The sequence below is a fragment of the Microcaecilia unicolor genome, chromosome 2, assembly GCF_901765095.1.
Source record: "Microcaecilia unicolor chromosome 2, aMicUni1.1, whole genome shotgun sequence".
NCBI lineage: Eukaryota > Metazoa > Chordata > Amphibia > Gymnophiona > Siphonopidae > Microcaecilia > Microcaecilia unicolor.
This window is the reverse complement of record NC_044032.1, coordinates 11,762,793-11,785,813: the sequence shown is the minus strand read 5'-3', so window position 1 is coordinate 11,785,813 and position 23,021 is coordinate 11,762,793. Positions and strand designations below refer to the sequence as shown.

At 44.5% G+C, this 23,021-nt stretch overlaps 1 protein-coding gene across 3 annotated transcripts in view; it reads left to right on the top strand.

The window, feature by feature from the left end:
- Positions 1-23,021, top strand: part of ARHGEF39 (Rho guanine nucleotide exchange factor 39) — a 64,333-nt gene that overhangs the window by 5,730 nt on the left and 35,582 nt on the right. For 2 of the 3 annotated variants that reach the window (XM_030191866.1, XM_030191867.1), the window contains exons 2-5: positions 729-905; positions 9,977-10,071; positions 13,528-13,648; positions 14,514-14,632. In XM_030191866.1, coding sequence (XP_030047726.1) covers positions 801-905; positions 9,977-10,071; positions 13,528-13,648; positions 14,514-14,632 — 440 coding nt within the window. In that variant the 5' untranslated portion in view covers positions 729-800. The remainder of the gene's footprint in view (positions 1-728; positions 906-9,976; positions 10,072-13,527; positions 13,649-14,513; positions 14,633-23,021) is intronic. The other variant, XM_030191869.1, reaches the window with a different exon arrangement.

Below are 23,021 nucleotides of genomic sequence, written 5' to 3'. Positions count from 1 at the left end.
TTGCCGCTGACAACCCTAGCGCTGGCTCCAAGCTGGCATAGGGTTCTCACTGGCAAGAGCGCCCTTGTTTGGTTTCGCTGTCCGCTGAGCATTGGGGGAGGAATAGGGAATCATCTCATCTGCAAGCATTTGCATGCTTGTTGCGCTGTCCCTCGGCTTACTCGTTTTTCCCCATGGTGGGGGCCTCTAAGCATGGTGCGCTGGCACATGCGAGTGCTAATCCGATGCTAACAGCCTCTAGCGCCTGCGTTTGCTTCTGAGCATTGGGGCCTCAGGAAGCTGTGATGCTTTCTTGTGTGGATTACATTACAGAGTTGTTCTGTTAATGATGGTCAGTGGAGCTACAGAGCTTTGAGTCATCTGCAAACAGTAAACATGATGTTTTTGGATAATGTAGAATATAAATGAAATGAAACATTGCCATCTTAGAATTAAGACTAAATATGTAGCCCAAAGAGTTAATAAGAGTCTCAGTGGATTTAGTGCCACATAAAGCAAGAGTGGTGACAGGGAGTTCCCCTGAAATATGCCTTGTTGGATCTTATTGATTTTATTTATTGCATTTGTATCCCACATTTTCCCACCTCTTTGCAGGCTCAATGTGGCTTACAATACATCATGAATAGTGGAAATAAGAAGAGAATAGACGTTTGGTATTACAGAAGGATCTTGATGTTAGGAATAACAAACTGTCCATCATGTGATGCATTCGGTATCTTTTCTCCTAGCGATAGACGTGACCCTGCATCTCTCGACCCCAACAGATGTGAGAATTCACTAGAAGCAGCAGCAGCAGCAGCATGGAAGAACAGAGAGCACGCTGGGAGCGTAAACGCAGCCGCACAGCTAAAGAACTGGTGGAAACGGAGCAAAAATACATGGAACAACTTGATGGGATGAGCATGGTAAGAGAGATCCTCCCTCCATGACAGGAGGAGTGACGTAGGGCTGAGGATTCAAATCCAGCCACCTTAAGCCATGCTCGGTGATCAGCTGCTGCTGTTTAACCGCAGTGCTGGGGGGGGGAGAGAGGGTCAGTGGGTGGCGCTGAAGATGTTACAGTTCTTTTATTGTTAACCCCAAGTTCTGAAAGTGCTTTTATCCAGTTCAGTTTTCATTTCCTCCAGTTTGTCACAGAGCTGTAGTTTTTCTGCCCTTCCTCTCCGGAAATCAGTATTTGTTCCGAGGTAACTACCGCTGGCTACACTTTAGGTAAACATTTGCTGATACTGGAAGAGGAAAGAATTTGTTCTTAACGCATGCATTATCAATTTTGATTAAATTTTCTTATGTAATTCCCTATTATATGGGAGTCACTGGGGGGAGAGCTGGGATGTCCATGGTGGGGGGGGGGGGGGGGGAGGAAGGTCCAGCCCAAGGGGAGTGGTGTTGAAATAAGTTGCAGAAAGAAAGTGGGTTTAGGAATTGATTGATAACGGAGGTGGAGCTAGAGGTATTAAAGGCTCTGGCTTGAGGGAGAGAGAGGGGTCTTTGGTTTCCTGTACCCCAGTGGAGAGGAGGATCCCAAAGTGGTTAAATAAACGGCCTGAGTAAGGAGTGGTTGCTGCCCCATTAAGTGGCAGCTGTGAAGGAGTTAGAGCTGAAGGTGGGTAAGGGGAAACCCAGCCTGAAGCAGGAATCTGGACAGGGAAAGGCAGAAGTTCATCGCTGGAAGGAGAACAGCCTGAAGGGTCTGTGCTTGAGGGAAGAAGATAGGAATCGGAGGAGTAAATTAGCAGCCTTGGATTATTACCAGCACCTGGGATGGGTAAAAGGACAGGAGTACTTGTAAATATATAAATACTGAAAACCCTGAAGAAGGTCAGGTTGGAAAAGTGGATTGAGGCTGTGATATACATATTGATCAGAAACTTTGAAGCAGGATATCAGAGTGAGACTGAATCTTCCAACTTGAGTTCTTTGTGTTGCATCTGTCACACCTCTGTGCTAATTACCTTCAAGGTGCTCTGAAGTTCCCCTCCCTTCTTCCTCCAGCCAAAGCCAGAAATCTGAGCCCTGAAGATCCTCTGGGCAAGGAAGGTGGGAAGCAATTAGTTGCTAAGAGACTGATTGAGGGAGGACCCTGACTCAGAGCTACTCTCCCCCCTCCCGTCTCCTCTGCTCATTATCTTATCACTGAAACCTGATCCAGTACTGATCTCAACAGCTTGAAAGGCAGACCCTCTTCCTAAGTCAGTGAAGAGAGAGAAGCAACTTAAGTCAGTGAAGAGAGGGAAGCAACGATCAGTAGCCCACAGCGAAAAGAAACCAAAATGAATACCTTCAGACTACTCCTAATAATCTACTCCTTAACACTGATCCACTTAACACTAACCACCCCTCTTACAGAAAGTAACATTGTACGCATACTATACAACCATCAACAATTGATCAGATACACCACACCTCAACAAACTGACAACAACTTAAACAAAGGAAGACCACCAACATGTGGACAACCACCACAGAATGCAAAGAAGGGTCCAAACAAACTCACTCAACAAAGAAACTACAACTAATAAAAGTCCACACAATACCAAACGTAGAAGATCGATTCCAAACAATCCAAGTGGGCTACATCAACGCCAGATCCGCAGTAAACGAAACAGCAATACTAACAGACTGGATCATGGCAGAAGACCTTGACCCTTCATCAATGAAACCTGGATCCATGACCAAAAGGACCCCATAATCCTAGACCTATGCCTTCCAGGATACAAAATCACACACTGGACCAGAAAGGAAAAGAGAGGCGGAGGCATAGCACTAATCTATCGATCACACTTTACCACCGAAACCACTGCCGAGTCCATGACACCTCAACTTGAAATGGCCTCAATCAGAATCCACAACAAAACCCTTCACGATCATTTGAATTATGTGCTGTTTTACAGACATCCAGGTAATTGGACTTCATTTCAAACACATGTGTAACCAATTCCAATGTACTAGTAATAGGAGACATCAACCTTCACTTAGAAGACCCAAACTCAATCAACACATGAGAATGTAAGGAATTCATCCACCTATGGGATCTCAAATGGCCACAAATGCAAGCAACCCACGTCAAAGGGCACACACTTGATCTCATCTCACACAAACTTTCAACAGACCAGAACTTAATAATAACAGATATTAAATGGACAGAAACACCCTGGACTGATCACTACAAACTAAACTTATCCCTACACTGGCAGAAGAAGGGTGTACACCAAATACAAGAACACACATCCTACAGAACAAGAGGTCAAGTAGACACGAAAACATTCTGGCAACAGATATATAACAGTGAATGGACAGCAAAAACAGACTCCATACACTACCTCATGGAATGGGATAAAAGATGCAAATGCATACTAGATAAAATAGCACCCTAAAGAACAAGATCTTCACTTAAGCATAACTCGATACCATGGTTCAACGATGAACTGCAAAAGCTAAAATCACAATCCAGAAAACTCGAACGAGCATGGAAAAAAACAAAAGATGAACACACACTCAACACATGGAAACAATCACAAAGAAAGTAAAATACGCTATAAGACAGACCAAAAGATCATACTATAAAACTAAATTAGGTACAGATTACAAACACACGAAGAAATTATACCAACTCGTGAACAAACTCCTAGACACCAACCTGGTCACTACATCGAATACAGACATCCCATCTGCAGATGAACTTGCTAAGTATTTCAATGAAAAAGCTGTAAACCTACGCAACACGCTACCTCAGGACAACACTGACATCGAAAACTTCCTTAACAAGTTGGACCCAACCACTGGAGAATACCCGGCTGACCGAACCTGGTTAAATTTTGCCCTCCTCACCGTTGATACAGTTGCACGGGCAATCAGCAAGTTCTCCAACACTCACTGTAAACAAGATACTTGACGATGTCACAATATACGTTCCTTACAAATCTAAACTGGCAGAAATCACTAACGAAATCAAGATCAGCTTGAACATCACAGACTCTTGGGCAAATGCATTTCAACTAAAACTCAACAAAGAAAAAACACACTGTCTTATCCTCTCATCCCAACACAGCGCGGACAACCCTACAATTATCAACACCCCAGATTACACCCTCCCTATCTCAGAAAGCCTGAAAATCCTCGGCATCACATTGGACCGCAACCTAACACTAGAGAGCCAAGTGACATCCACAACAAAGAAAATGTTCCACTCAGTGTGGAAACTCAAACGCATGAAACAATTCTTCCCGAGGGGAACATTTTGCAACCTGATACAGTCAGTGGTACTAAGCCATTTAGACTACTGCAATGGAATTTATGCGGGATGCAAAGAACAAACCTTAAAGAAACTTCAGACCGCTCAAAACATGGCAGCTAGACTTATATTTGGTAAAACGCGATTTGAAAGTGCAAAACCCCTCCGCGAAAAACTACACTGGCTCCCAATCAAAGAACGCATTGCTTTCGAAATCTGCACTCTGGTTCACAAAATTATCTACGGTGAAGCCCCAGGATACATGACAGACCTGATCGACCTACCAACTAGAAACACATCCGAATCAACACGAATGTACCTAAATCTGCACTACCCAAGCTGCAAAGGACTCAAATACAAATCAACTTATGCATCCAGTTTGTCCTACATAAGCACACAACTGTGGAATGCATTACCAAAAGCCTTGAAAACTACGTACGACCATCTAAATTTCTGGAAAAAACTAAAAAGTTACCTGTTTAAAACGACATACCCTACCAGTCCAACATAAATGCCTAATCTCTGCAACACAACAAAACTAAAGTACGTAATGGACATAACACAACTCTTCTGTTGTACGATTCCCTAATATGGCTGTGCCACATGAACTTTATCTTACCACAGTATCACTTTGTATTTGTTTACACCGGAATCTGCAAACACCTCTCTGGTACTATGTAAGCCACATTGAGCCTACAAATAGGTGGGAAAATGTGGGATACAAATGTAACAAATAAATAAATAAAGTAGTGTAATTTATGTGCAAGAATAAGAATTTTGAAAATTAAACGGTATTTTAGAGGAAGCCAGTGGAGTCTAAATAGCAGAGGTGAAGCATGATCTCATCTCTTTTCATTGCAAAGGAAATGGCAGTGCAGTTTTGAAGGGTTTGACGTCTTTTAACTTGGGAAGAAGGCAATCCTGCATAGACACATTGCAATAGTCAACTCAAGACGCAAGTGAAGCGCAGTATATAGTGATTGAAATCGAGTGTCGATTGAATAGTGTGTAGTGAACGTAAAGTTGAAAAACAAAGTCTGATCACTTCTGAAATATGCTTTTGAAAAAGAAAGTTGAGAGGCGAACCAAACCCCTAGATAATGGAAACAACAAACTGGAACAATAGGCATGTTTAAGAGAGAGGATAAGGAGACTGGTGGTGAAAGGGTGCCAGTTATCTTTCTAGCCATGGCCACCACCTTATCACATTGTTTCCTCACTCAGGATCTCAAGGTGAGGAAACAATTGGGCTCATTTTCAAAAGAGAAGGACGTCCATCTTTTGACTTAAAACAGAAGATGGACGTCCAAATCGGTATAATCGAAACCCGATTTTGGACGTCTCCAACTGTAGTCTGTCGCAAGGACGTCCAAAGTTCAAGGGAACATGTTGGAAGCATAGCGAAGGTGGGACTTGGGCATGCCTAACACTTGAACGACGTCTTTGATCCATAATCAAAAAAAAGCAAGGACGTCCCTGACGAACACTTGGACGTTTTCACCCGGATGTGTTTTTATTACGAATAAGGCACAAAAAGGTGCCCGAAATGACCAGATGACCACTGGAGGGAATCGGGGATGACCTCCCGTTACTCCCCCAGTTGTCACTAACCCCCTCCCACCCTCAAAAAACATCTTTAAAAATATGTAGTGCTAGCCTGTATGCCAGCCTCTGATGTCATACTTGGGTCCATGACAGCGCATGCAGGTCCGAGGAGCAATTTTAGTGGGTACTGCAGTGCACTTCAGACAGGCAGACCCAGGCCCATACCCCCCTACCTGTTACATTTGCGGAGGAAACAGCGAGTTATCCAAAACCCACCACAAACCCACTGTATCCATATATAGGTGCCCCCCTTCACCCGTAAGGGCTATGGTAGTGGTGTATAGTTGTGGGTAGTGGGTTTGGGGGCTCAGCACACAAGGTAAGGGAGCTATGTTCCTGGGAGCATTTTATGAAGTCCACTGCAGTGCCCCCTAGGGTGCCCGGTTGGTGTCCTGGCATGTCAGGAGGACCAATGCACTACAAATGCTGGCTCCTCCCAAGCCTAAATGGCTTGCATTAGGATGTTTTTGACATGGATGTCTTTGGGTTCGAAAATTGCCGAAAATCAGAAACGTCCATGTCTAGGGACGTCCAAATTTAAGGATTTGGACGTCTCTGATGGTGTTTTCGAAATGAAAGATGGATGTCCATTTTTTTTTCCGAAAATACGGGTTTCCATGTCCCTGAATTTCACCGTTTTGCAAGGACATCCAAATTGCAACTTGGACGTTTCTTTCGAAAATGTCCCTCCACGTGACAAGGCAGTGGCCCTGGCCAGAAGGATGCTAGACTGTATAGAGAAGGGTATAACCAGCAGAAGAAAGGAGGTGTTGATGCCCCTCTACAAGTCATTAGTGAGGCCCCACTTGGAGAATTCAGTTTTGGAAGCCATATCTTGCTAAGGTTGTAAAAAGACTTGAAGTGGTTCAAATAAAAGCAACGAAAATGGTATGGGGTTTGCGTAGCAAGATGTACGAGGAGACTTTATGACCTTAACATGTATATCCTAGAGGAACAGAGAAATAGTCTGTGATCTGCTTAGAACCACTAAGGTGTTTCTGTAATACAAATTTCAGTGTTATGTTATTCATGAGTCTCCTCTGAGGAACTGTATCAAAGGCTTTGTTGAACTCCAAGTAGAGCACACCTATCACATGTCCTTTATCCAGTTCTTTGGTCACTCAGTCAAAGAAATCACTCAGATTTGTTGGGCACAATTCTCTTTTGATAAAACCATGTTGCCTTGGATCTTGCAACCCATTGGTTCTAGAAGGTTCAGTATCCTTTCCTTCAGTAGCAAATCCATTATTTTTCCTACCACTGACGAGAGGCTTACTGTCACTGCTTTTGTGAAGAGGGACCACATCCACTCGTCTAGAATACCGAGGAACCTCTCCCATCTCTAAAGATCTAGCATATAAATCCATAAGAGGTCCTGTCAGGATTTCTCTGAGCTTTCTATTCTTGGATGCATCCCATCCAGCCCCATACCTTTGTCCACTTTCAGATTTCAAGTTGTTTATAAACACTTTCTTCCGTGAACAGTGCAATATCTACTCCATTCCCAGATGTACTCTCAGCAATCAACCGCATTCCTTCTCCAGAATTTTCCTCTATGAACACTGAAGAGAAGTATTTGTTTAGCACATTCTCTTTATCCTCATTGCTCTCCACATAGCTTTTCTTAGCATCTTTCAGTCTTACAATTTCATTCCTAGCCTTTCTCCTTTCCATAATATATCTGACAAAAGGTCTTGGCACCTCTCTTTACGTCTTTAGCTATTTTTTCTTCTGCCTGTGCAATTGCTTGCCAAATTTCCCTTTTTGGTTAAGAACATAAGAAAAGCCATATTGGGTCCGACCAATGGTCCATCTAGCCTAGTATCCTGTTTCCAACAGTGGCCAATCCAGGTCACAAGTACCTGGCAAGATCCCAAATAGTAGCAAGATTCATGCTACCAATCCCTGGGCAAGCAGTGGCTTTCCCCATGTCTGCCTCAAAAGGAGACTATGGACTTTTCTTCCAGGAACTTGTCCAAACCTTTTTAAAATCCAGATACACTGACCACTGTTACATCTTTTGGCAAAGAGGTCCAGAGCTTAACTATTTGTTTAGTGAACAAATATTTTCTCCTATTTGTTTTAAATGTATTTCCATGTAACTTCCTTGAGTGTCTCCTGGTCTTTGTAACGAAACATACAAAGCAGATCAACAATAATAAAGAAGTGGTTTATCAACCTGAATATAAGTACATAAGTATTGCCATACTGGGAAAGACCAAATGTCCATCGAGCCCAGCATCCTGTTTCCAACATTGGCCAATCCAGGTCACAAATACCTGGCAAGATCCCAAAAAAGTACAAAACATTTTATACTGCTTATCCCAGAAATAGTGGATTTTCCCCAAGTCCATTTAATAATGGTCTATGGACTTTTCCTTTAGGAAGCCGTCCAAACCTTTTTAAAACTCCGCTAAGCTAACCGCCTTTACCACATTCTCTGGCAACAAATTCCAGAGTTTAATTACACGTTGAGTGAAGAAACATTTTCTCAGATTCGTTTTAAATTTACTACATTGTAGCTTCATCGCAAGCTCCCTAGTCGTAGTATTTTTGGAAAGTGTAAACAGACGCTTCACATCTCCACTCATTATTTTATAGACCTCTATCATATCTCCCCTCAGCCGCCTTTTCTCCAAGCTGAAGAGGCCTAGCCGCTTTAGCCTTTCCTCATAGGGAAGTTGTCCCATCCCCTTTACCATTTTCATTGCCCTTCTCTGCACCTTTTCTAATTCCCCTATATCTTTTTTGAGATGCGGCTTCCAGAATTGAACACAATATTCGAGGTGCGGTCGCACCATGGAGCGATACAAAGGCATTATAACATCCTCATTTTTGTTTTCCATTCCCTTCCTAATAATACCTAACATTCTATTTGCTTTCTTAGCCGCAGCAGCACACTGAGCAGAAGGTTTCAACGTATCATCAACGATGCAACCTAGATCCCTTTCTTCGTCCGTGACTCCTAACGTGGAACCTTGCATGACATAGCTATAATTCAGGTTCCTCTTTCCCACATGCATCACTTTGCACTTGCTCACATTAAACGTCATCTGCCATTTAGACTCCCAGTCTCGTAAGGTCCTCTTTTAATTTTTCACAATCCTCCCGCAATTTAACGACTTTGAATAACTTTGTGTCATCAGCAAATTTAATTACCTCACTAGTTACTCCTATCTCTAGGTCATTTATAAATATGTTAAAAATCAGCGGTCCCAGCACAGACCCCTGGGGAACCCCAATGTCTACCCTTCTCCATTGAGAATACTGACCATTTAACCCTACTCTCTGTTTTCTATCTTTTAACCAGTTTTTAATCCACAATAGAACACTACCTCCTATCCCATGACTCTCCAATTTCCTCTGATATTGTGTATCTGGATTTTCAGAAGGCGTTTGACAAAGTACCTCATGAAAGACTCCAACCAGCTCACCTTTATCCACATGTTTGTTCACCCCTTCAAAGAAATGTAGTAGATTGGTGAGGCAAGATTTCCCTTCACTAAATCCATGTTGACTTTGTCTGATTAATCCATGTTTTGAATGTAATTTTGTTCTTTATAATAGTCTCTACCGTTTTGCCCGGCAAACCGCTGGTGGGTTAAGTCCCAGTTCTCCTAGGCTCTGTCCAAGCTCCTCCTATGGACAGCTCTGGCACTAACCGGACGGTGTAGGTACGGACTGTGGTGACATTTAGTAGCACTGTCTGGTTAAGTGGATAACCCTGGATAAGTGATTTAAACGACCAGGAGTCGTTTTGAATATTGGGCAGTGAGTATTTGTGTACAGTGCTGGGTACGTCTAGTACACTATAGAAACAAGGAGTAATAAAAGTGCATATGCTATTGAGCAGGTCCGGGGAGGGGGCTAAATCAAGCATCCCCATGCCCAGATACTATGCTAGACTGCTCACTGGCAGTTCCAAACAGAGGTTTCAGAGGAAACTGCACTGGGAGAATTACTTGCAGAAATTCCTGCACAATAAATGAAAATGACCCTTCCCCAGAGTTAATAAACACTGTCATTCATTTCATTTCTACTGTTCCACACTTTGGTCAAGGTATTTTCAATCTGGAAGTATAAGTTATAAATTTGACAAATAGAATAAATTAGTGTGTATCTTGAATTTTTCCTCAGTACTTTGTGAAGATTCTGAAAGCAAAGGGACTCCTACAGCAGGATGTGCAAGACAGGATCTTTGGACCACTTCAGTCCATATGCCAAGCAAATCGGTAAGTAAACCCTCACCCCACCCACCTCACCCTCACCGAGTCTCAGGGAAAGAATGAGAGGAACCCTGTAACCTTGGGAATACCCTCCCCCCCTTCTGTGTCTCAGGGAATATGGAACTGAAGGGTCCATAATGCCAGAGAGACTCTTTCCCCCTCCGCCCCCTGGAAATATGGGAGAGATTTTTTAACCCTGGGTTGCTCTCTTAGTTTTTGGCCTTATGATTGAATCACCAACTAAAACAGCCTTTCTAACCCTTCCTCCACCCCCTCCTAGGCAGAAGCCCCTGGAAACACATCCCTTGTAGGGCAGGTCATGGCTACAGGATTGCTTCCTGCTTCAGTAGAGTGAGGTGAGCTTCCTCCTCCAAGGAGCACAGGGGTTGCCAGACTTGAGTTAGGACTTCTCTACTATGTCCTTGTAGGTCTCCTTTATAAGCCTCACTGTCTGTCTCAGCTTCTGCAAGTCTGCCACTCTAGTCTCAAGTGATCGTGTTGCAGGAATTACCACTATTGATAGCAGAATCTGTGGTACTTCAGGAGTCAAACACCACACACCAGAGTGAGAGAGAAATCTTCTTTATTTGCCAGCAAATAAAGTAGGACATCAGCTCTAGCTCTCTCTGTGTCTTGTCCTTCTGTGTCTCTTCTTCTGAGCTCTCTGGATCCTGCGTCTCCTATCTGTCCTCTAACGTAAGCTGCTTCTGCTCTCCTTTATATAGGGTCCTAAGCCCTTCTGGCCCCCCCTTTCTCACCAGATGGTAAAGAATAGATTGATTACCCTGTCTTGAACTAATTATCTCTACACATTTACTCAAAAATATCAGTTACATAGGTTTGAGATATTTCCTAAACTGACCTATGACCTGGGGCCTCTCAAACTAGACAATGTGGCACCTATCTCCTGCATTTTATTATTATTAAATTCTCAGATTCCCAGCTAACTTCATAACTTGAGCTGGGTTCATTAAGGGGCCAATCTTACTTAATGGCACACAGACATGGTTTGTTTTTACTTTCAGGAGACCAGTCCTACACTTAGCTATAATCCATCAAAGAGAAGACTTGACTTTTCCTGACCTCTTTCACCTAGCTAGGACTGTGGATAATTCAAACCAGATGATGACCTCTTAAACTGCAGACAAATCTCACTTGAAAGTCAGACAAAGATGTAACACTGAATTGAAAAGATATTCTACATAGAAATAGAACTTAGTAATTAAACAGAATAAAACATATTTTAAAATAAGCAGAAATCAGAATTCCTTATAAGACAGAACCTAAATTATCACCTATTTCCTTCTCTCTAAACAGCATTCAGCCTAATCTTTTAAAACAGCTTGCTTGCTGATCCCCTCGAGATTGTCCAGTATACCTTGCTAGAATGGCATCCAGATGTGGTAAATAATACTTATGAACCAGCCTTAACAATCCATCACTCAAAAAGGGACAAAGAAAGTTTCATTTCTCTCTGACCTTTCTAACCTCTAGTCTAGCAAAAGCTAGACATTTGAGTAATTAAAACCAGATGGCATTCTACCACTTGCAAGACTGAACCAAAATTAAACAGAATTAACAAATTAATATGATTTCTCGGCCCAGGCTGCCTCAATCGGACTTGTTCTCTGAGAACTTGGAGCTCTTTGCACCAAGTGCACACCTATAATCTCTCACCACCTGTGAGATAATCATACATGTCACACCCAGTGCAAAAGACCAGATAGCATTCTTTTTGCTGCTGGACTGCTGTGTTTATTTTAGCATTGGTGAACTGTTTAATTAAATTTTGTTAATGTAGTAGGGATATTAGACTGATACATAGTAACATTGTAGATGACAGCAGATAAAGACCTGTACGGTCCATCCACTCTGCCCAAAGAGGGTATGAGGTGAAACAAATGTATGCCTGAACTTGATTTGTCCGTGCTGTTTTCAGGTCAAAGACCGTAGAAGTCTACCTGGCACTGTCTTTGTTTAAAAATGTTTGAAGTTTTTATCCAAGACCTTGATAAGCTCCATTCCAGTCCATCCAAATCTATCCAGCCATGATCAAGGCACAGACCATAGAAGTCCTCCCCGTACTGGCTTTGCTTCCCAAATTACCAGTGTTGCCACCTAGTGTCCGCTGAGCTTCTTTGGATCGATAACAAAGAACCGTAAGGTTATCTGGTATATTGTGTGATTTATTTAGGGCCCTGTTTACTAAGTCGCACTGCAGGTGTGCACACTTTTTAGCATGTGCTAATGCTAGAGACACCCGTAGGAATAATAATAATTTCTAGCGTGTGCTGAAAAATGTGCTCGCCTACAGCGTCTTAGTAAACAGAGCCCTTACTGTTTGCTTCTCAACAAATGTAAATGAATGGTTTAGAGGATGAAAATTGAATGAGATTGAAGGGGGGCAGATTCAAGAAAAATGTCAGGAAGTATTTTTTCACGGAGAGAGTGGTGGATGCTTGGAATGCCCTCCCGCGGGAGGTGGTGGAGATGAAAACGGTAACGGAGTTCAAAAATGCATGGGATAAACATGAAGGAATCCTGTTCAGTAGGAAAGGATCCTCGGAAGCTTAGCGGAGATTGCGTGGCAACGCTAGTGGTTGGGAGGTGGAGCTCATGCTGGGCAAGACTTCTATGGTCTGTGCCCTGAAAATGGCAGATACAAATCAAGGTCAGGTATACACATAAAGTAGCACATATGAGTTTATCTTGTTGGGCAGACTGGATGGACCGTGCAGGTCTTTTTCTGCCGTCATCTACTATGTAAAATATTCTTACGATTTTTTATTTAAATCTTTTTCTTAAAGTATAAAAAGGAACAATATGCTGTGCAACTGTTGTGTATAAAGTACAAATAGAAAACAATAATAACAATGAGCAGCTATAACAACCCTCCTTCCCACCACCACCCTCTACCCTTCCAACCTCAACAATAGCTGATTTCTACTACCCCAAGGAATCCTAATCCACCTGTCAAAATGTCCAGGGGTATAAAATACAACCCATTCTGTATGCCTTAGAGAGGAGAAATATGCCCTATGAAGCACTGTTATGATTTTTTAAATCTGTGGATGAATAAGAAGTCATCAACAATCTCAGGATTCAGTCTGGCTCTCCTGTCTTCCACAGTCCTTCCTGCAATAGAAGTTGTCTTCTTAGAACATGTGCGGGTAGCAGGATGGACAGGATCCCCCATGCAAATTTTGCTAGTTGTGGCCAGCGTGTTTGCTTGTTTTTCCCAAAAAAGAAAAATATTGTCATCTGTATCAATCAAACATAAATAACAGTCCAGTTCATTAACAGGCTTCAAAGTGGAAAATGACACGGGGACAAAGTTTGTCCCCACCCCTTGGGATCTGTCCCCGTCCCCATCCCTGCGGTTCCCCGTCCCCGTGTCATGATCTATGCAGCACTACAGAAATGGTGACAGGTAGTACGAAGTCTCTTTCTCTTTATCCATAGGACGTTACTGCACTATTTGGAAAGTGGAAGGTTTGCCGCTGGATTTGAGGAGTTTTGCCCTCAGCTGAGTCTCTATGTCACATATACTGATGGTATAGAGGAGGCATTAAAGCTGCTACAGGTACCTCTGCTTCCCACCATTAGTCCAGCCATTGCCTTGGGGTTTTCTTATTCACACGACCTGTCCATCTGCAAAGTGCAGAGCTAGTTTCACTCTGGAAGAATTACCTGCAGGTACCTCGTTCAATCCACATCTCCAGTGATGTTCTGCTAAATGCAGAAAAAAGTGAAATTCCCATGCAGTCCTGGTGACTCTGCACATGGCCCTTTACACGGGTTCATGGCTTTTGATAATTCACCCCACCCTGAAGATGTGTCACGATTTCCTGGTCTCGGTGTACAGTGTGTGAATGGGATCATGCAGAGGGAATCAGGGCCTGCTCCACCACTAGGAGGGCTTGGCATTGGCATAGAGGGTGGCAAACTTGGGGGGAGGGTGGGGAAGGCCAGTGTGATGGTGTGGCACTGGCAAAACTGTTTAGACAGAGGGAGAAGAGTGCTTGACAAGCAGGCCTTTGAGTGCTTTCAAGGCCTTCCTGGTCCTGCTGCCTCCAACAGGAAGTTTGCATTAGGTGGGGCAGGACACAGTGCTCAAAGGCCCATTCCACACTGTATTTCTAATGCAGATTCAGGCAGAGGATGGAGATAGGGTGAGGATGACAGTGGCAGGGACAAAGAAGAGGGGACAAATGCTGAACGCCATCAGGGAGGGGGTAAAAAAAGAGAAATGCTGGACACCATCCAGGGCAGGAGTTAGCAAAGGAGAGATGCTGGACATTTGCTGTCAGTAGTGTGGAGAAATGCCCGGTCATGGCCCTGTGGCGTGTTGAGATGTTTGGCAGTGATGTCGGTATGGATGTGGGGGGAGGGGGGTGTTAGAGAGGAGTTGCAGTGTTGGATTTTCACTTTCTCTTTCTGGTGTACAGGAGCAGGTGAGGAAGAACAAATCCTTTGCACGGTTTAAGAAGCTGCAGGAGTCTCGCTCAGTGTTTCACGGTCTTAGACTGGAGGAGCTGCTACCTCGGCCCCTGCAGCGCATCCATCAGTGAGTGTGGGAGAGGCAGCTGTACTGTGTGTGTGGGGGGGGGGGGGGGGGCTATGCTTTCTCTAATATTGCTAAGTATATATTGTTTTTCCACATTTGCTGCACTGGTTGTTTGAAGAGTATTTTCTCTTCTTTTGCTAATTTTCTTGCTTCCTTTCTTATCTGCACTGGTGGAGTCTCACTTGTTTCTTCTATTCGTTGGAACATTTTTCCAAGTGGTGCAGATGAATTCTAGACAATGGCTTTCGTATTTCAACACTTTTTACATATTTGGATCTAATAAAAATAGATTATAGAGTTATTTTTATTACACCCATTCCTCCTTTAGCTCGGGGAATATACAGTCTTGGCATAGAGGGATTGTTATATGAAGAACATAAGCATTTCCCTACTGGGACAGACCGAAGGTCCATAAAGCCCAGTATCCTGTTTCCAACAGTGGCTAATCCAGGCCACAAATACCTGGCAAGATCCCCCCAAAAAGTTCAATACATTTTATGCTGTTTATCCCAGGAATAAACAGTGGATTTTCCCCAAGTCATTTTAATAATGGTCTGTGGACTTTTCCTTTAGGAAGCCGTCCAAACCTTTTTAAACCCTGCTAAGCTAACCACCTTTACCACATTCTCTGGCAATGAATTCCAGAGTTTAATTACACGTTGTTATGATTCTGCCGGTTTGGCTGAGGGGGAAGGGGGGACGTCTCTTCTGATTGGCTGCCAGGGGTTGTGCTGATGTCAGGGGATAGTAATTTAGCCTGCAGGTGAAGAGTTTCCTTGCTTTTGCGTTACTTACTTGGTGGTAACAGGAAAGCCTGATAGTTTTCTCTCAGAACGTGCTCTAGGTTCTGACAGGGATCTGTGTTGTATTAGAGTATTCTTTTCCTTCCCTCTGGTGTGTGTGTGTGTGTGTAGCTCTGTAATCAGGGTCAGCTGCTCGTTTGTTTAGTGGGGGCTGGGCATTGCTCAGCCTCTTGGGGGGGGGGGGGGGCTCTGGGCTGAGTGAGAGCGTTCTCCTTTGTTTGTTTGTTTGTTTTAAGGATTTCTCTTCCCAATGTCCCAGCCTGCTGGCTCAGTGAGTTTAACCCTTTGTGTACTGTGTGTATTGTATTCCTGCCTCTGCCAGTGTATTTGTTGGATGGGCCCTGCTCCCTCTCAGGAGGAGAAGCGTTCTCTCTGATTGTTTGTTGATTTATGGCACTCTCTCTCTGCTGGCTCTACAAGCTTAACCCTTTGTTCTGTGTGCCTCTGTCTACAGTGGGTTTGAGGCAAAGGCTTTCTGCCTTCCTTTTGTGTCTGGTTCCTCTGGCTTCTGCCTGGGGCTCCTACCCTGGTGGTGGGGGGGGGGGGGGGTTTGCTGTGTTAGCTCCCCTGTCCTGCGCTAGTCCCCTGGGTGGGCGTGGCCCGCTCTGGTCCTTTGTTTCCCCCTCTGCCCTATTGCTGGTGTTCAGCACGTGTCTGGCATCTTGGGGCCTCTGGGTTCTTTCACCCCTCCCTGTGTGTGATTGGGTTCCAGTTCAGCCGTGAGGCTCGCACGAGTGGCTCTGTGTGCGTGGGTTCCGGTTCGGCCGCGAGGCCCTCCTGTATGCCTATTTCCCTTCTTCCTGAGGGACTGTGGGAAGGGGTAGCTTAGGGGGTATTGTGTAGCTGGGGTGTGCGGTGGTGGGTCGGTCTCCCCTTGGCCTGGGTCGGCGCCCTGCTGGCCTCGGCCAGGGCCCAAGGGCTCACGACCAACCCAACGGATTACACACGTTGAGCGAAGAAAATGTTTCTACTATTCATTGTAAATTTACCCCCTAGTCCTAGTATTTTTGGAAAGAGTAAACAAGCGATTCGGGGGGGGGGGGGGGGGGGTGTCAAGATGGCAGTGTGACTGGACGGTTTGTGAGACGCTGCTACTCGGCTGGAATTAAAGAATAATCCTTTACCTTTTAAAATTATGCCTCATACCAAATGGAAAGGGACGGTGAGGTTAGTGCCTCCGCCTTCCTCAACTTTGTCCCCGATCCAGCCGAGTTTGGAACGCTTCTTCACCGGGACTCCCCAGGTATTGAGGGGAGCGGATCCCATAGTAAGGGAATCTGGAGAAGTGGAGCCATTACAGGGCGATGAGACATCCCTCTCCCCTCCTTCGACGTCGCTGATTCCTCTGTGCCCAGCGTTAGCAGCTTCGCTAGAGGGAACCCAGAACGCCACCGGAAGTGTGACGGAGGTGGAACCCAGCGGGGGACTAGTGTCGCTGCAGAAGTCGCTGAGGTCTGAGGCCCAAGAATCGCTTGGAGCTTCAGAGAAAATTCGGGAGGTTAATCTAGAAAGGATTTGGCTGATGTTAATCAAAATGGACTCAACCTTGCAGAAATCTTCAGATGAAGTAAATGCTCTTTATACTAAATTTGAAGATCTAAAAAATACAGTGGACTCAGTTAAAAAGGAATTAACCATGTGAGTTACACAGCTGCAAAAAGATGTTGAACAGTTTCAAGAATTTAAAGCTACTGTAGCTAAGGATAATTTGGATATTCGTAGAAAAATTGAGAAGATAGAGAATTTCAACAGATACTTGAATCTGCGTCTTCTGAATTTTCCCAAGCTCCCTGGGACTAGTCCACTGGAACTATTCAGAAGATACATAGTAACATAGTAGATGACGGCAGAAAAAGACCTGCATGATCCATCCAGTCTGCCCAACAAGATAAATTCATATGTGCTACCTTTTGTGTATACTCTACCTTGATTTGTACCTGTCCTCTTCAGGGCACAGACCGTATAAGTCTGCCCAGCACTATCCCCGCCTCCCAACCACCAGTCCCGCTTCCCACCACCAGCTCTGGCACAGACCATATAAGTCTGCCCAGCACTATCCCCGCCTCCCAACCACCAGTCCCGCCTCCCACCACCAGCTCTGGCACAGACCATATAAGTCTGCCCAGCACTATCCCCGCCTCCCAACCACCAGTCCCGCCTCCCACCACGAGCTCTGGCACAGACCATATAAGTCTGCCCAACACTATCCCTGCCTCCCACCACCGGCTCTGGCACAGACCGTATAAGTCTGCTCAGCACTATCCCTGCCTCCCACCATTGGCTCTGGCACAGACCGTATAAGTCTGCCCAGCACTATCCCCACCTCCCACCACCGGCTCTGGCACAGACCGTATAAGTCTGCCCAACACTATCCCTGCCTCCCACCACTGGCTCTGGCACAGACCAAAACTTAAAGATACCACTGGAAGCTATACCTCCAATAAATAAGATTTTTCTATTTACCTAGTAGCCCCAGGGGGGAAGAAGGAGAAATAAGGGGCGCAGAAAATGTGAACTTTGATGTGAATAATACATCTGCCATACTGGAACAGTCTTTGGAAAATGTAACAGAGAGGGCTACACTCTTAAGGATCTTAATTCTGTCCTGAGACTTTATTTTAAGAACACCAATTCTCAATTTGGAGGTGGGAAAATATGGATATACCCTGACATAACAAAGTTGACCCAGCAGAAGAGGAAAGCCTTCCTGGCTATGAAACTGAGGACAGTGGAAGTGGGGGGATCCTTTTTTCTCACCTACCCTTCTAAATGTATCGTTCGGTTGGATCAGACTTAATATGTTTTCTTTTCTCCTGATCAACTGAAATCCTTTCTAGATTTAAAACAACTAAAATAACGTCTTTTTAAACTGTGTTGGAGGATTGCACGTAGCCTTAATTAAGTTATAATTATTTTTCTTTGTAATCTTCTCTAATTCATTAACGCCATCACTTAGTGTGTGGTCTAAGAAAGCGGAATAATTGTGGTCTAAAAGTGACCTAATATTCTTTGATTTTTTTTTCTTTTGTACTTATCTTCATTTTACTTTTCTTGTATCTTAACATTACCTTGCTGTATTTCAGTTGACAAGTGTACTCTTGTTAAAAGAATTTAAAATCAATAAATAAATGACCTCCTGCAATCCTGACAATAACATTTTTAAAAAACCCCAAAAACAAGCGATTCACGTCTACCCATTCCACTCCACTCATTATTTTATAGACCTCTATCATATCTCCCCTCGGCCACCTTTTCTCCAACTGAAGAGCCCTAGCCGCTTCAACCTTTCCTCATAGGGAAGTCATCCCATCCCCCTTATCATTTTCGTTGCCCTTCCCTGTACCTTTACCTGTACCTGGTCCCTGTGTACAGCTTATGGCCTTATGCTTCATATACTACCTTTCTGTGGTACAACACTAGCAGTTTACATATCTCTCTATATAAAACGCACCCCCAACATTCTATTGAAGCCTCAAGTTTCCCAACGTTCTAAAAATGAAGTGGTGTAGATCGATGCTCCTCCATGAGTGTATGCCCCGCCCTCATGTCACAACGTGATGACATGGAGGGCGGAGCACTTACACTCAACGAATCACATCGCCCACCCAATTCGTGACGTCAAACACATCGCGAACGCGAACGACCTGCAACAAAGGGAGGACTACCATCGCCCCGCCCTCGCGTCACAACGGAGCACTGACACTTGGGAGGAAGCGAGGGAGCGAGCCAGCCTGAACGTGGGAGGGAGGGAGCCAGCCAGCCAGCTAGCCTGCCTGAACATGGGAGGGAGGGAGCCAGCTTGAACGTGACAGTGGGAGGGAGGGCCACGACCCTGAAAGGCGGAGGGAGGGGGGCCCGACCCTGAAGCTGGGAGGGGGTAGAGGAGGAAAAAGGGGAGGGGAAGGGAGGGGGACAAGGGTGGGAGACCGAGGGGGGGCTCCTACCGCACACTCTCATTCTTTCTCACACATACATACTCTCATTCTCACACACACACACTCTCACACAGACAGCCTCACTCTGTCACACACACACACACACTCGCACATTCACTCTGTCTCTCTCTCTCTCTCAGTCACTCTCACACACACTCTCTCAAACATACACACTACGATGAAAACCTTGCTTGCGCCCGTTTCATTGGTCTCAGAAACGGGCCTTTTTTACTAGTGTTATATACTTTCTCATAATCTAAGTTTTGTACCTGACCAATGGAGGGTTAAGTGACTTGTCCAGGGTCACAAGGAGCCAGAATGAGAACATAAGAGTAGCCATGCTGGGACAGACCAATGGTCCATCTAGAAACACAAATCATGGCAACACTCCATACTATAAATCCCAGAACAAGCAGTCTGTCTCAATAGTAGACTACGGACTTTTCCTCCAGGAATTTGTCCAAACCTTTTTTAAACCCAGATGCACTAACTGCTGTTGCTACATCCTCTGGCAAAGAGTTTCAGAGCTTAACAATTTGTTGAGTGAAGAAATATTTCCTCCTATTTGTTTTAAAAATATTTCCCTGTAACTTCCTCAAGTCTTTGTACTGTTGGAACTACAGTGTTAAATTCAGCTTCGGTAATCATTGTCTCGTCTATAACCCAGCATATTATTCTTTCCACATGTGCCAGAAGCTCAGTTTTTTCCTCCACCTCCAGTTCTTTCTCTTGCCTTTCTTCTACCTCTTCAGTTGACTTCTTGGCCTGTGGTTTGCTTATCTCACTCTCTTGTGTTTTCAGATCTCCTGTCTCAGCCTTGTTTTTATTACTCAGTTCCAAACCTCCTCTTTCTTTCACATTATCCATCTTTTTCTCAGTTCACCAGTTCTTATTGTGCTGTTTTCTAAATCTCCTCCTCCTTTCTCCCTGTGCACTAGCCTTTCTTCTGGTCCTTTGTTTACTATCTCTCTCTCTCTCTACCAGATTTTCTTCTGCTGTTCCTTGCGGAGTGATATGAGCCACTAGGCAGATGCCTATACTATAAACTCTTCAGAACTAGCTTACTAGGCAGCCTGTACTGTAAGCTCTTCACTGCTAGGCCACAGCCTATACTGCCTGCCAAGTCTGCTATGGGTATTTTGTTTCCCAAGGGTATGTACAGATAACACTCAATTAGCTTAGGTAGATAGAACCACTTAGCTTTTATGTACATACTGGAGATCGATGTATCTCTCCATACAGGATAAGTGTAGGCTCAGTTCCAGGAATCAGACAGAAGACGGCATACATGAATATCAATCTCCAGATTACTCCCTGCCCGTCTTCAGAGCTCTGCACAGCTGCAGGGTGATTTTGAAGGAGAGGGTTGGGTAGGCCCAAAAAATGAAATTAAAGTACAATGAAACAGGCAGAAAGCCAAGGAAAAGGCATCCCGAAAACCAGACAAAGGCACTGCAGGATTGGCCATTAGCCAATAGGGAAATCCATGGCCAGGGGTAGGAGAGGTCTCGTCTGCCTTCAGGCCACTGGCCTTTCTCTGTCTTGCTTATCAGATGGGAAGGAATGTGGTGAATCTGCCTTCCTGGCTGACTTGGTCTAAAACCTCTTAAACATTTTGTATTATAATATATTCTGTCTTACTAATTTAGGTAAAATTAAGCATTCTAAACCTAAATGTTTAAACAGAAACAAGTAGGTTTACTACACTTAATTTTACCTAAATTACTAAGGGCTTTTTTTGAGGGGGTACTTGGGGGTACGGAGTACCGGCACCTTTTCCATTGTTTGCTACAATTGACTCATGGTCCCCAAGTTTTAATGAAAGAGCTCAGGCTCTACACACCAATTCTGCCTTGTCATAGATTCTGTGACTAGTTGCGGGGGGCCTGGCCATTGTGGGGTTGGTTCCTCAGTGATTACCCCACCTCTTAAGGGTGGCCAGGCATTTCAGTACCCGCACCTTTTTCGCTAGAGAAAATGCACTGGTTATACAATTCCATTCCATAGTCAACTACCTGACTAATAAAATCTTGTTTCTGCACTGCTTCCCTCTCTAGTCTAGTTTCTTCACCCAACGCGTAATTAAACTCTGGAATTCGTTGCCGGAGAACATGGTGAAGGCGGTTAGCTTAGCAGAGTTTAAAAAGGGGTTGGACGGTTTCCTAAAGGACAAGTCCATAAACCGCTACTAAACGGACTTGAAAAATCCAAAATCCCAGGAATAACATGTATAGAATGTTTGTACGTTTGGGAAGCTTGCCAGGTGCCCTTGGCCTGGATTGGCCGCTGTCGTGGACAGGATGCTGGGCTCGATGGACCCTTGGTCTTTTCCCAGTGTGGCATTACTTTTGTACTTATGTATTAGTCAGTAAGGTAATGCTAAATTAGGCCACTGCCTAGAATAATAACTGTTCAAGCTAGAGGACATATAAAGACTAGTAACTTAGTACTACAATTCTAACACATAGGAGCCCCTGGCGGCTGACAAATTTATTTATTTATTTATTTGTTGCATTTGTATCCCACATTTTCCCACCTTTTTGCAGGCTCAGTGTGGCTTACATAGTACCGTAACGGTGTTAGCCGGTTCTGGTATAAACAAATACAAGGTGATATTGTGGTAGAATGAGGTTCACGTATGTAAATACATTGGGGGAATTTAGAGAGGGAGAGGAAGAGTTGGGATATGTCCATTACGTCCTTTGGTTAGGTCCCCATTACCTCTCCACTCTCGTCTCTCCCTATGCCCCCCCTCGTGTAGTCCGTTCTGTAGATAAATCTCTCTTATCTGTCCCCTTCTCCTCTACTGCTAATTCTAGACTCCGTTCCTTTTGTCTTGCTGCACCTCACGCCTGGAATAGACTTCCCGAGCCTGTGCGTCTGGCCCTGTCTTTGGCCGTTTTCAAGTCCAAACTTAAGGCCCACCTCTTTACCGCTGCTTTTGAGTCCTAACCACTTCTCACTTGCCCTGTCCTTAAACTCACCTACGATTCCCTTACCCCTTAATTGTTCTGTCTGTTTACCTATCATATTTAGGTTGTAAGCTCTTTGAGCAGGGACTGTCTTTTTGTGTATGGTGTACAGCGCTGTGTATACCTTGTAGCGCTATAGAAGTGATAAATAGTAGTAGTGGTTATGTCGCAGGTATCCAGGTTTTTTATGTTGGGTCAGTGGGGTATGGCCTGCGGTAGTGTAGACGCATGTTTTGGGCGCACGCAGAATCATTTTTCAGTGCACCTGTAAACAATGCCGTTTTAAAGATTTTTGCCGAAAATGGATGTGCGGCAAAATGAAAATTGCCGCGTGTCCATTTTGAGTCTGAGACCTTACCGCCAGCCATTGACCTAGTGGTGAAGTCTCACGTGGTAACTGGGTGTTAATGGTCTACGCGTTGTGAAGTGTAAGGGGCTGTCCTATCCTGGGTAGGCCACTAGGTGGCGCTGGTCCCATAGAAATGGGGGAAAATGTCCAGGATGAGTCACTAGAGGGAGCCAGTAGGGGAATGTCCAGGTTGAGGTGGCTAGGACCAAGGAGAGTCCTGGGCTAGAAACAGGTGTAAGTTGTTATGGGCTGGGTCCTGCCTGGAATTAGGGGGAAGAGCCTAAAGGGATGGATAAGCTACTCAACCTCCTTTTATCTACCTGAGTTTGG